This window comes from Drosophila takahashii, chromosome 3R (assembly GCF_030179915.1).
Source record: "Drosophila takahashii strain IR98-3 E-12201 chromosome 3R, DtakHiC1v2, whole genome shotgun sequence".
Classification (NCBI taxonomy): Eukaryota; Metazoa; Arthropoda; class Insecta; order Diptera; family Drosophilidae; genus Drosophila; species Drosophila takahashii.
Genome location: NC_091681.1, coordinates 9,587,615 through 9,602,070, shown reverse-complemented (window position 1 = coordinate 9,602,070; position 14,456 = coordinate 9,587,615). Strand labels below are relative to the sequence as shown.

The 14,456-nt window shown below is 36.4% G+C and overlaps 2 protein-coding genes and 1 long non-coding RNA gene across 3 annotated transcripts; 2 read left to right on the top strand and 1 right to left on the bottom strand.

The window, feature by feature from the left end:
* Positions 1-7,312: 7,312 nt before the first annotated feature.
* LOC138913225 (uncharacterized) lies at positions 7,313-9,527 on the bottom strand. Its single transcript, XR_011418880.1, has 3 exons — positions 9,326-9,527; positions 7,885-7,960; positions 7,313-7,443 (listed from the first exon to the last, which is right to left on the bottom strand). It is a non-coding gene; the product is annotated as an uncharacterized lncRNA (long non-coding RNA).
* Positions 9,528-11,219: 1,692 nt separating this feature from the next.
* On the top strand, positions 11,220-11,700 carry LOC108066088 (uncharacterized). The gene has a single exon (XM_017154451.3). It carries the CDS (start codon positions 11,301-11,303, stop codon positions 11,592-11,594), a length of 294 nt encoding a protein of 97 aa, XP_017009940.1. The 5' UTR covers positions 11,220-11,300; the 3' UTR covers positions 11,595-11,700.
* A 639-nt stretch (positions 11,701-12,339) lies between these two features.
* Positions 12,340-12,985, top strand: LOC108066078 (uncharacterized). Its single transcript, XM_017154423.3, has one exon. It carries the CDS (start codon positions 12,431-12,433, stop codon positions 12,830-12,832), a length of 402 nt encoding a protein of 133 aa, XP_017009912.2. The 5' UTR covers positions 12,340-12,430; the 3' UTR covers positions 12,833-12,985.
* Positions 12,986-14,456: the final 1,471 nt, after the last annotated feature.

The following is a 14,456-nucleotide window of genomic DNA, read 5'->3' as shown; positions in this document are numbered from 1 at the left end:
GGGACATTTTAAGATATATAAAAAAAAAACCAAGACTTTCGCACGCGACACCAATAGAAGTGACTTCTTTGACTTCCTGCTTAACTTTCGATTGTAACGAAACGTGAAGGAATATTATAATGCAGTTAATTTCATAGTGTTCCTTGTTTTTTCTTCTTTAAAATGTATTTGGTTTGCTTACAAAGTATTGAGTGGTTATTTTTTTATTGGCATCAAAGTGACTGTCACACGCTACATGTTGCACGTTTTTTCCGTCATTTTCTTAGGTGGTTTTCTGTAACCTTAACGTAAAAAAAAAACGTTTAAGAGCCACTTTAAAAAATACCAAAAAATGACTTTTTTGTCCATATAACAGGTATTGTCCTGGAAAATTATCCAAGGATACTCAAATTACTTAGCTTAGTTGAGGATCCATCTAACTAGAATCAAATATCAGTGCAAAATCATATAGAAATATGTTTTTTTCAAGTTTCACGCTTTTTGGCTTGGTTGACATCCCCAGAGAATTGCCCATATGTAGAACATAAAATATGAAACAAAAGTTTGCTTAATAAATTCATTGTTTTAATTTCCCCAAAAAGGGACCCCAATAATACACTCCAGTGATTTCTCACGCATCTCAAACCTCGCGATGATTCATTTGTAAACAAACCAAAGTGCAGCGATTTTACGTACACACACATCCTTAAATGTATATATACTGATATATGAGCTCGCCCTGAAATACTCCACTCAGTTTTGACATTTATATTTATTTCAACGTGCAGTGGTCTGACCATTCTTCCAATGCCGTTTGAATTATAGCCAATGGACACGCAAAGGTGGCCGAAACTGCTCCTCCTCCACCTGCCCCCACATGGCACACTCGTACATATGGAATATGGCATGGATTCGATGGATGAGCGTGACGTTGGGTTCGGACTTTTTATGCTGCTCCTCTGCGCCCCGAGGAATGCGCCACAAATAAAGTAAAATTAATAATATCGCACTTTAGTTGTTCTTGTTGCTACAGTTTTTATTGTTTCCTTCTCCTGCTTTCTTTGCGTCCTTTTTTAAGAGAAATAAATGTCGAAAAGCAAAGCAAAATATTTTCTTTGCCCAGCGAAGATGGGTCGCCGGTCTCTTCTGGTGCGTGTGGCACTGAAAGTTTGGCGAATAAAAAATTACACACCCGAATGATAAATAACATAACTCAAATCGAAGGAAAGAGGCATAAAACAGGGATATATTGCCTAAAAAGTTCGTCTTACGAAGGCACAGACAGGATTGGTTGGGAAGTAACGCAGTTAGTTGGAATAGGTTAAATTAAGCAAAAAACAAGAAAGGAAGTTAACTTCGGCCAGCCGAAGTTTATATACCCTTGCAGGTATACCTACTTAAAATGTTGTTTTTACATTGTCAAAAACCAAAACGCCTACTTTCTACTAAGTTACAATAGTTTTTCTATTATTTTTTTGATTATTCCTATGGGAGCCATAAGATATAGTGGTCCGATCCGGCTCGTTCCGACATATGTACTACCTGCAATAGAAAGAAGACTTTTGGAAAAGTTTCATTGCGATAGCTTTAAAACTGAGGGACTAGTTCGCATAGAAACGGACAGACGGACAGACGGATAGACTGACAGACGGACAGACGGACAGACGGACATGGCTAGATGGACTCGGCTATTGATGCTGATCAAGAATATGTATATTTTATGTGGTCGGAAACGTCTCCTTCACTGCGTTGCAAACATCTGACTGAAATTATAATACCCTCTGCAAGGGTATTACAAGAGAGAACGCTATAGTCGGGTTGGTGTCCCGACTATCTAATACCCGTCACTCAGCTAAAGGGAGTGCGAGGGATATGGATATATACAATTTTTTTTCATTGCGCATAACTTTTTAATGAATGGTCCGATTTGAAAAATGTTCGATAGGTATAAATATACACAACAAAATTGTCTGTCCGTCCGTCTGTCCGTCCGGATGAACGCTGAGATCTCGGAAACTACAAAAGCTCGAAGGTTGAGATTTCAAACACATATTCTTGGGCTTCCTACGCAGCGCAAGTTTATTTCAGCCGAGCGCCATGCCCCCTCTAACGTCCACAATCGCCCACTAATGTGTTTAAAATGTGTCTGGCGTCTTCACCGTGAAGGATTTCCGAGAAGTATAAATGCAATCTTGTTGTGTATATTTATACACAGAGAAAAAAACGGAACAATATGGAACTGATGTTGTTTCATATCAATTTTTCCATAACAAAATGGTATGATTTCATATCAACATGGTACAAAATCATATGTTCGGAAATATCATTTTGATATGAAAACAGATGGGACCAAAATTGATATGAAAAAATACCCGATGGATGATTATTTTTGGTATTTTTTTTCTCTGTGTACCTATCGAAATGAATAAGACATTTTTTAAATCGGACCATTCGTTAAAAAGTTATAAGCAATCAAAAAAATGTTATATATTCATCTCCCTTTAGCTGAGTTGACGGATATTGGATAGTCGGGACACAAACCCGACTATAGCGTTCTCTCTTGTTTTTATTATAAATAAAATAGGAAAATCATGTAACGAGTCATTGCTAATACTATTAACTGACATTACAGAGGTAATTCAAAATGATTCAAAGACTAAGTCAAGCCCGAAATAGATTCGAAGAAGAATCAAAATTTCGTAAGTTTTAAAAATCAATTGAAAGTCTATCAAATCGAAACTGACAAATAAAAGCTTGAATACCCTTTTTTTGGTTTGTCAAACTAAATTTCCTAATGAATCGTGCCACTACAGACTCTGTAAAGATTGCTTTCGATAAATTGACACAATATTCAGAGAACGAATTTGATTTTCCCAACACGTTATCTTCATGAAAAAGACTGTATTTGCGATCTCATTGCCTTTAGCCTTTTAAGTGGAAGTTCTCCATAAGTAATGTTACAGGTTTCAAGTCATAAAGGAATGTAAAAAGTAATAAACCCTTTGTTGAACTTCCAAAGCATACGCCCAGAAGAATGCAACAAAAATTAATTTTATCTAAGCCATCTGGTCTCTCCATTCTTAACAGCGCGAGCAAACCAAATAAAATAATAGAAAATTTAAAATTTAATGAAAAACAATTCCCCGCCACCTCCTCCTGACCCTTTACCCCCGACCACCCTAATCGCGGCGGGTGGTCCCTAGAAACGGAAATGCTGAAATAGTGAAATGTTTCACGCCTTCTTTAACAGAATTTATTAAAAAAGTATTACAAAAGTAGTAGCCCATAGAGCCTGCGTGTACTATACTTAACACAGAACATGGTAACCAAAGCACACCCAAAAAAATTGAAAACCGAGTATGAGCGTTATGTGGAATAATAACGAATACTGTGAGGAGTCAAATCAAAGCCCTGGAAAGCAGCGGGAGGTCAGCGCGAGGTACACACATCTGTGATACTTTTCTGCACTGAAAACCGACAACACGGCGGCGGCAACAACGGAAAATGCCGTAATAATTGTTGCAAAAAGCAATTAGACAAACTAATAAAGGCAAATCCCCTCACAAAAGGGTCACAGTGAGGGAGAGCAAAAGAGAGAGGGATACCGAAGGCTCTTGGGTGCGGATGCGAGCGGGAGTGCGAACGGGACACACGGTGGAACTCTTACCTCGCATAGGCTCAATCTCAATGCCAAACCCCCAATGGCGATGGAAAAGCGGGATGGCGATAGTGTGGTGAGCTGTGATGGTGATGCATTCCAGTTGTCGTCATCGCTGTTATTGTTGTTGTTGCTGGGCATGCGTTTAATAGTACACGGTAATTGCAAAGGTTGTGGGTATATACATATGTACCTACGGGTACCAGAAAATTTAGTGAATACCCAAAGCACCAAAGCCAAAAAAATTAAGGACTTCAAGATAGTTTGACAGCTTCATTACAGGGTATTGTGCTGAATATCATTTATCCTTCTTTTTTACCTGGGGCATTCTTGTCCAACCAGAAGAAGTAGTGAGAAGGAAAAAGCAGAGCCGAAGTCAATAGAGGGCAAATCCGATTCAAGTTTCGCCCCTAGGCAAGAGAATACAGCTTCTGAATGATCGTGTGAGCACAACCTACTTACATAACTGCACAGTTCCTTTCAACATTACGAAGTCCCTTGCCCCCTGCCCCCAGGCCATGTGCCAAAGTTCAACGTAATTGCGTTTAGAAGTGCGTGTACTTGAGAATTTTTTTTATATTTTTTCTTCATTCAGAGAGTGTTACGCTTTTGTTATCGGCTTTTCGCCGTTACAAATATGTTTTGAAAGCAAAGTCATGCTGGATCACAATAGCCGGGGAACTACATACGTATAAGTATGTGCCCAGACCTTTCTAATGCTTAAAAATTAGTTTTCTGAAGTGCCTTTTATTTTTTCGTATGGATCGGGCAAATTGATATGCCTCAGTTGGTAATGAAGTGAGTGGAAAGATATTTTGAAAGAGTTTAGTTTGTGGGGGGCCTATAATGAAAGAGAGATGAATGAAACTGAAAGTAAATCAAAATGGTTGCCGTTAAAGATGATCAAAAAGAAATACAATTTACACTGCAAAATAATCTTTAAAGCTTTGTGGGCGTTAGTGTGGGCGGGGAGCGGTAATGAAACAATCGTGAGCTCCGCAAAAGCTTCATAAATCTGCACGATAAGTACCATCCTTATAGCTTGTATAGTTTCCGAGATCTCATTTTTTATACGGACAGACAAACATACGGACATGGCTAGATCAACTCGGCTAGTGGTTTTGATCAAGAAAATAAACTTTACTATACTTTTTCTACCTGGAAAAAGTAGACAGAATGAACAGACATTTTAAATTTGTTTGGAGCGTTTCAATTTTTAAAATGTTTCGTCCCATTTTTGCACCCGAAATGTTTTGTTTTTAGTTTTAACAAGAGAGAACGGTGTAGTCGGGTGCCCCGACTATCTGATACCTAACGGGTATCAGCTAAAGGGATTGCGAGGGAAATGGAGAAATAAGACTTTGATCGCGCAAACCTTTTTAACAAATGATCCGATTTGAAAAATTTCTTCTTCATTTCGCGTTGCGCTGTTGTTGCTTGATGCAAAGTTGCTAAACTACAATCGTTGTCTTTTCCACTACACATGGAGAATTTTTCATGAACGGTGCACTTAAGTTGAGAATTTTCTACTCAAAATAAAACCAAGTACTCACATTAAGTAAAAAATACTCACTTTCAGTACCAATTTTTTAAATAAAATACCTAGAAATTGATTCTTTTTAGAAATTTTTTTCTCAAAAAACGGGGACAAATAAGAGAGAAACAACATGGTCAAAGAAATAGGCTTCTTTTTTCAAAATTTTTCCACAAAATCAGTATTTCCTCAAATTAAGAATACAAATACTTAACTTGAGAACGTCAGTCTTTTTGAAAAATTTTCTCTGTGTAGGTCTTGCAAATACAAAAATTTTATTTTACCACTTCGTGAAGAATTGATAAAACACTATAATATGGGTACACAAAAAAAAAATAAAAAAAAACAAATTTAATTGTCAAACACTCCCCAACCACAAAAATTGGCAATTCTACCAATTAAATATTTACTTTCACAACAACAAATACACACAATTAGCACAGATTCACACCCAAAGCAAAAACACAATACACGTAACTATACGTATAGGTAAATTTTACCAATCAAATTTTTTTGTGTGCACTATTTTTATATGTACTTGTATTTAGTATGTTTCAAAAATACGGGATTATAATAATTATTATAATTTGATTTCGACCCGAAAAAGGATTGGTTCAAAAATGAAATCTCCGTGGCATGAAGAGTTTACTTTTAGAGCATACGCTTAGAAAGCGTTTTATTTAGTCAAATGTTTAACTTTTCGTCACTAATCGTCACGAGTGTTTTTTAGAGTATACGGACTTTAAGGACCCTTTATACAGACACAGTAGTACAAACATTATGTTTAACTTAAATAATTACATTTTTTATAAGTATTTGCAATTCGGAAACCATTCGACTAAGTTCATTCAATCGACCTTTCCATAAATAACCCCTTTCATAGCCGCCCACGCTTCCCCCTTACAAGCAATAATAATTTTAATTAAATGCACCAAGACAGTTGACCAAAACAAAGGCAAACAAACAAAAAGACAAGCCATGGAAATGAATCCCGAAATGAGTTGCAAACAAATTACGCCGCAGAAATGAGCTCCAGCGGTGACAAATTACAAGGAAACAACCGAGCGACGATGAGAAATGACGACAGGCGGGCAGAGAAGCGCAACGGTAAACTTCAGACAGAGATGGAGTCACGGTAACGGTGTGCGAGCAGGAAGGCAGCAGAAACCAGTGGCGCCAACTTAGCTGGTTTCCGGCCGAATATAACTGCGAACTTACTTTCCAACAAAAAAAATCCCAAAAAGGATATTCTCGTAGGACACTTTAGAAACTGTCAAGTGACACCAAAAAAACCTTTGTTCAAATACCAAAGAATCGTAAAACGAAACAAAGGAGTTTTGTAAATATACAAAAGGGTAAATATAGAACATAGTAAAATAACTATTTTACATATTGATCTAACCATGATAATGATAAATTAACAATTCAAAGTTTAGAGTCTCACTTACATCTATTTCCAAAAGGGAGTTCATCCCACACCTTATAAGTACACCCAAACAAAAATCGATATGAAGCGTAGGTCAATTTTACCTTATTTAAGATAAATTTTAATTTGAGATGAGGCCAGGTCGAAAAGGGTATTTCATATAAAAACGACCTGGGTTTTGCATGACCTGAAATTTACATGGCCATATCGATTTTACGGTGACATGCTTTTTTATACACTCATAAAAAAAAATCGAAGAATTTCCTTAAAATCTAGAAAATTCTTTCTTGAATTTTTGCCAAAGGCGACCTCACCTTTGTTTCAAGACATGGTTTTTTTGAAAGGCACCATTAAAACAAGAAAAAATATTTCTTGTTTTAAGAAATTAAATTTCTTAAAACATGAAAGGGTTTTTTAGAAAGCCACCATAAAAACAAGAAAAAATATTTCTTAGAACAAGAAAGGCGATTCTTGTTTCAAAGGTGGTTTGTTTCTTGTTTCAAGAAATTAAATTTCTTAAAACAAGAAAGGGTTTTTTAGAAAGGCACCTTTTAAACAAGAAAAATTCTTTCTTGTTTAAATTTTCTTTCAAGAAATTTTATTTCTTGATTTAAGAAATAATATTTCTTGCAAGGAAGTTTTATATTAACACTGAAACCCTAAAAATAAAATGTAACTTGGTTTTTTCTTTTGCATATTATATTTATTCACATTTAAAACATTTAACACTTAACATTTAAACATTTTTAAATAACACATTTTTGACTCAAGAAAACATTGTTATTACCCAAGGTCTGTTGAACTTCATATGACCTAAGGTGATCCATTTTCTTCGCCTTTCCTCATCTAGAAAAAAAGAGTTATTGGGATATCAATGATTTGTTTTTAGATAAACAGTTTTTTTGAAATAATGTAATGTTAATAATAGCCAAAATACAAACACGTTGGTCAGACGACCGAGAGAGAGGAGCAATACAGGTAGAAAATGAAGGGTTGAAAATCGAATTTCAGAGACAGAGAGGCACGGGAGAGACACGTACATACATACACATATATTTACATACAGTCCTTTGCGCGAAGGGAGACCGAATGTAAGCAGGGCAGATCGTGTCAGTTTTGAGAAGGAGAAGAGAGAAACGTCGCGACGCGTAGGTCAAGCGAGCGAGAGAGAGGAGCAGAATATGAAAGGGTTGAAAATCGGGTTTCAGATCGGGTGAGCCGCGTACATGCATAGATATTTACATGCATACATAAGTATGTCAATCAAATACAACACATTTTTCTTACCTTAGAAGGTTTTAAAACAAAATTACAGCTTCGACAAACAAATTATTTGGCTGATGCAACTGCAGGTATTTTCACTCTGAAAAATAAATAAAATGCGAGTAATAAGATAAAGTTATTATAGAACTGTACACCCACAAATTTATGTACAAATGTACAGTGAGTCACATTAATATTCGGTTTTTTTTTTTTGTCAACTTCAAACGTGAATAAAAAGTTTGAAACTAATAAAACAAAAAATCAAATAATGCAGAAATAAACCTTTTTTTATTACCTTTTCATAGATATATATATGTTATTACTTTTTTTAAAATTTAACTGAGAAACATGCATAAACGAAAGAAAAGCCGAATATTGGGGCCACATTAATATTCGGTTTTCCCTTTTTGTACTAAAAATCAAAAAAATTATTTAGGAAGTAAACTAAATTTGACATTTGAAATGCTAGCCATTATTGTCTATGGTATCGTTTAAATATTTTGGCATACTTAAAAATTTTTTTTTTGCCTATTCTGGGCCAGTTTTTCCAACCTAAAAAAAGGATGTACGGGATAATGTCAAAAAAGTTTGCAAAGGTACAACAAATTCTCGATTTTTTTTTTTTAATTTATGGTTAAACCCTTAGTCTTTAACTAGAAATCAGTTTCAGCGCAATCCATTAATCACACCAAAAAAAATGGATGGGTACAAAAGCAGAGTCGCTCAAAAATTCATTTTTCCTTAAGTTTTGTATGGAATCAAGCAGCAAAACGCTTCTTCTGAGCGACTCTGTTTTGTACCCATCCATTTTTTTTGGTGTGATTAATGGATTGCGCTGAAACTGATTTCTAGTTAAAGACTAAGGGTTTAACCATAAATTAAAAAAAAAAAATCGAGAATTTGTTGTACCTTTGCAAACTTTTTTGACATTATCCCGTACATCCTTTTTTTAGGTTGGAAAAACTGGCCCAGAATAGGCAAAAAAAAAATTTTTAAGTATGCCAAAATATTTAAACGATACCATAGACAATAATGGCTAGCATTTCAAATGTCAAATTTAGTTTACTTCCTAAATAATTTTTTTGATTTTTAGTACAAAAAGGGAAAACCGAATATTAATGTGGCCCCAATATTCGGCTTTTCTTTCGTTTATGCATGTTTCTCAGTTAAATTTTAAAAAAAGTAATAACATATATATATCTATGAAAAGGTAATAAAAAAAGGTTTATTTCTGCATTATTTGATTTTTTGTTTTATTAGTTTCAAACTTTTTATTCACGTTTGAAGTTGACAAAAAAAAAAAACCGAATATTAATGCGACTCACTGTATGTATGTACGTAGCTCTTAGCTAAAAAACAATTCAACTTAATTGATATAAGCTTGGTAAAGAGATTTGGAATTTATCCTTTAATTACATACATACAATTGTACGCGCGCTATACAAAAAATTGAATATTTACATACCTTTGAATATTCGGAAAAAGGCTTCACCTCTTATCCGCTTGAAAATCACGTCCATCACTCACGAATTTTTTTCACAACTGACGCTCGGGGGATCAGAGAAGTCGGTAGCCGGGTAGGCCCTTCGTCCCACTTCGTTTTTCTTGTCGTTAACATTCGGCAGCCGAAGGAAGTCAATGGCTACTTTCCTATATTCTAGGGTCATTTCATTCATATATTCAAAGATGATTTTGTCCTTAAATACGTACAAAAATGTTTTGGCTGCGACGGCAAAACAAACATATGAGATTTTCATTTTACTATTTTTAAGAAAAATTCTTTCTTGAATTTTTTCCATCAAGAAAGGTTTTCTGTATTCAAAGGCCAATTTTCTAATAACAAGAAATTTTTTTTCTATTTTCAAAGGTAGGCCGATTCAATGGCGAGATTTCCAAAATTTAGAAATTCATTTTTATGAGTATTATTTATTATTGTATTGATTTTTCCGCGTCTGAGTTGGAGTCTTAGTTCACGGCTCGTCAGGTCCAGTCGGTCATCAAAAACAACACATTGAAGATTATTGTTAATGTTATTATCTATGTATAAACAAATGAAATACAAGACAAGAAAGAACGCTATAATCCTCGACTATCAGATACCCGTTACTTAGCTACAGCATAGGATTGGGAGATGGAAAGCGACTGCTTTGACTGCTCGAATTCCATTTTTAGTCATAACTTTTTATTCAATAGTCCGATAAATTTCTTCTACATTTTAATGTGCTTCAATAATTGCAATGAAAACTTACTTTTTCCCATAGTACATTGGTGAAATTCCGTAGCGCTTTTAATTTTCATAAAAATAATTTTCTACATCGCTTATATACGATTTTAAAAATTTCAATATTTCGGAAAAGTAAAAATTCAGTTTTATTGTGTGTATCAATACCTATCGAAATTTTTTAAATCGGACCATTCGTTAAAAAGTTACGGCGGATCAAAGTTTTTATCCCCATCTCCTTCGCACTCACTTTAGCTGAGTAACGGGTATCTGATAGTCGGGGCACCCGACTATAGAGTTCTCTCTTGTTTTAATGTGGCTATTTCCACGAAACGTATCCTTCATCCAAAAAGGGAGGGGGACGAATTTTTTCCAAGACTAAATCATGCTGCGTCCACGTGATCATTGTTTCTTAGCCGCATTAGAAGTTCGGCTAACTTTGATTGCATAATTGCGTATTGTAAATTGTCGAATTAGAAAAGAAACTGCGATGCCAGCTGTCTTCCGATTTCCGTTTGAGGCCTCTTTGCACCTTTTCGGCACGCGTTGTTCTGGCCACTTTAGGGCTCCATCCAACTGTTTCACTTCCGCAGCCTCTGAAACAAACTACGAACCAATGCAATTCGTACTTGACCTATTGGTCGCCCCCGCTGATTTGGCCCGCATGCCGTGCTTTTCACATTGCCAGTTTCTCCACTTTTGGGTTGCTCGGGTTTTACGCTCAGATTTACATCTGTTTGTATTTTCCTCCCAATTTGCGACCCTTGTCGATGGGCGGTTTGTTGTCTATTTCATTTGTGTTTGCGAACAGCTATTATGTCCATTAGCAAAAATTTTTGTCGGGTTTTTGTTCGAATTTTTCTACGCCACAGCTTGCTTGTGCTAACTCAATTAGCAGTTGGCCACCTTATAAATACGGCATATTCTAAATATATAAATTATTTAAATACATACATACATTAATTTTATTATCTTAAAACTTTCTTTAAAAATTCTCCGATACAAAAAACGTTAATTAGGTCAATACAAACATAAATTAAAAAAAAAAAATTAAAACAAAATAATTTATTTTAACAAGTTAAAAAACTTAAAAGCTGTAACAAAATATATTTTCAAATTTAAATCATTCCATACTTGATATTCCTATCAGGTTAAGGTTTGTGCGAGATCTAACTATTATGTAGGCAAAGTTATATTTTTTAAGCAAGAAAGCGGCAAAATGATAGAAAAGAACTACTGGGTTCCCGCAAAGGCTTTCCGACCCGAAAGCGAGCTAGCCGAGAAAAATATATGGCATAAAGGATTTACACCGACTTACGAGCAGGAGGAGCCACAAATGGGACTGATTCTATCCTGGCACTACGGAAGACAGTGGCTGGAAGAGCGCAATTCCCATGGAAAGGAAACAAAGAAAAAAATAAAGACAGGAGCCAAATTCATTCCACCCGACTACAGCAGTTGGCTTGAGAAGCGCAGGATAAATAAGACAAGACAACAGCTGCTGAAATCCTGATTAAGTTCATTGCTGTTTGTTGATTTAAGCAGTTCGTCAAGCTGAATCCTTTCCTTACCTTTTGGATTTTCTAATAAAATGAAACTAAATGTGTAAAATTAAAAACAATTATATTAACATTGTTATACCCGTTCGTCGTAGAGTAAGAGGGTATATTGTATTCCTGAAAAAGGTAACATGTAGAAGGAACCGGTTCCGAACCTTTAGAGTATATATATTCTTGATCAGGATCACTGGCCGAGTCGATCTAGCCATGTCCGTATGAACGCTAAGATCTCGGAAGCTATATATTGGGATTAACCATGCAGTTTCTTGGGGTTACTGTGAAGCGCAATTTTGTTGTTCAGAGATCAACGCTCTGTATCTGGAGCCCATATCTTTAAAGATTTCGAAAAAGTATAGGTGCAATTTTGTTGCGTTTATTAATACCTATCGAAATGTAGAAGAAATTATTCAAATCGGACAGTCGATTGAAAAGTTATAAGCAAATAATGGAAATAAAGCAGTGCAAGCAGTCGCCTTGCTGCAGGCCTATCTCCATCTCTTTCGCACTTCCTTAAGCTGAGTAAGCGGTATCTGATAGTGGAGGTACTCGACTGTAGAGTTCTCTCTAAGCTGGAAGTCTTGTAGCTGCGCAGTTACTTTCGCATAGTCTTTGCAGCCTTGATTCCGTCCTGTATCGCCCACGTCACTCAATGGTTTCCCCTGTATATCAAGTATGTTAGCCGGTCCCAATTGAAGTAGGCCCAGAGACATCAGACACAAACCTTTAGTGCCAATCAGATACTACCGACACGACAACAAGTGAAGACGCGAGAAAACAATTCCACACGAGGATGATTTCAAAAATCAAAACCTGGAGCCGCTCGCCGCTGATTCCGGCCAGAGATCACGGGTCAGCGATCCTTCCGCCGGCAGATCGGCCGGAACCCATTCCGGAGCTGTGCGAGGAGAAGCCAGTGATGGGGTGGCTGCTCGGCTGGGAGTACGGAAGGAAGTGGCTGGAAAGGCGCGAGGAAATCCAGAGACACCGGAACATGGTAAGCAAGTTCGGCAGGATTCCGCCGGATTTCAGCTGGTGGCTCAACCAGCGGAGACCGCTCTTTGTGCGCCAACAGCGATACCGGACCAAGGCCGGACCTCGTCCCCGGAAACAGATCACAGCTTTCGAAGAATCCAAGAAGAGGCGTGAGGCCCAAAACCGCAAACTCATGGAAAGTCAGCCCAAAACTCAGTAGAGTGCCCAAAGTTAGTTTTGTGGCCTGGGCCTTAATATCAAGCCATTAAGTATATTGAAGACAAAACTTGGACAAAATTGCTAAGCCGACAACATACAACAACATACTTATTATTATAAAATGTGTAGTTAAATAAATGTTACCACTAATGTTGTCCTATTTATTTGGTATATTTAATGAAATTTCCTTAAGCTCAATGAATAATTTAAATCAATTCAACAAAATCGATTAATTTTCCAAAAAATGTATCTTCAACTTTTCTATGCATTTCTATTATAATTGTTTAACTAAAATTGAGTACTTTAGCGGACTCGAGGTCATTTTTAGAAGTTGAGTTTATAAATCAACAGTCTAGCATTTCAACACACTTGCACTCGCTGAGGAGTGAACCTCGGACTTTCTGGAATTTGCAAATTTGGGTAGGGCGTTACCGCTACCTCATCAGCCAGAGAAGAGGATGTGAGCTGAGCGTCGAAACTCCTATTTATACCAAATTTAGGAATATGTAATTAAGAATTACATACTTATAGGGTGTGACTTACGTCAAAGCTTCGTCGGTAAACTTCTAAAGTGTGTGAAAGCTATATTCGTTGTTTGTTTGGAAATAATCTGTTTTCCAATTTTCAGACTTGAATAACAACAACTAATTACTTAATTGTTAATTTTGAAACGTACGCATTTTTAATGCATTTGCATTATGCAATTGTTATAGAGCGTGTCTCCCTTTTTGGTCATTAGTGATTTGATCGACCTATGTTTACTATACTTTAGCGGACTCGAGGTCATTTTTAGAAGTTGAGTTTATAATTCAACAAAAGTTACAAGTTACTTTAAGGCCCTCACATTTCACAATGAGTTTAACTTACTTCGAAATAAACAGAAATCGAAATCAAGCAATCTAACTAGAACTGTGTAAGCTTAAAAAATCCAAAATTGGATCGCATTGGAAGCCAACTGCAATGGCAATCCGCATTCGTTCTCCTAATCTGTCATTCATCGTCCGATTTTCGGTTATGCCAGTAGGCTTTTGTTGTTTATGGTTGTCCTACTGTTTGCAGGACGAGGTCGCGACGTAAGGACTAAAAAACAAAAGCGCAGCATCCCAGAAACCTTCGCAGAGTCATTTGTTTTTTGTTCCGCTTCCCCTGTGGAAATGTCCGACCAGGAAACAATGGATCATACTATACGTGAACTATATATTGTGCACGCATGGAATAGTCATCATCGTAATCGTCGTTGAGGTTTTTTTAATCGTCATCAGAGGACGGGTAAGTGAACAATTGGCCTGACCCGACTCAAGGCCCGTGGATATTTGTGTGCGGCTATATATATTTTTTATTTGCATTTCCGCCTCATTAACTTGCGCACACACATCTAAGCATACAGATCAGTGACATTATGTGTTCTTGGTTGCTTTTTAGTCTTTATTATTGTATTTCCCTTTTGGCGCGAAAACACTGCGAAAATATATTTCTAAGGGGCGTGCTCTTTTGCCAACCGTAAACTGCGCAGTTAAGTTCGTCTTTTTTTAAACCTCGTTTTCATTATTTCAATTTTAAGGGTTCTTTGTTCGGCTATCCAACTTTTCCCTTTCGTGCAGCTTTTAGTTTCGTATATTTTTCAA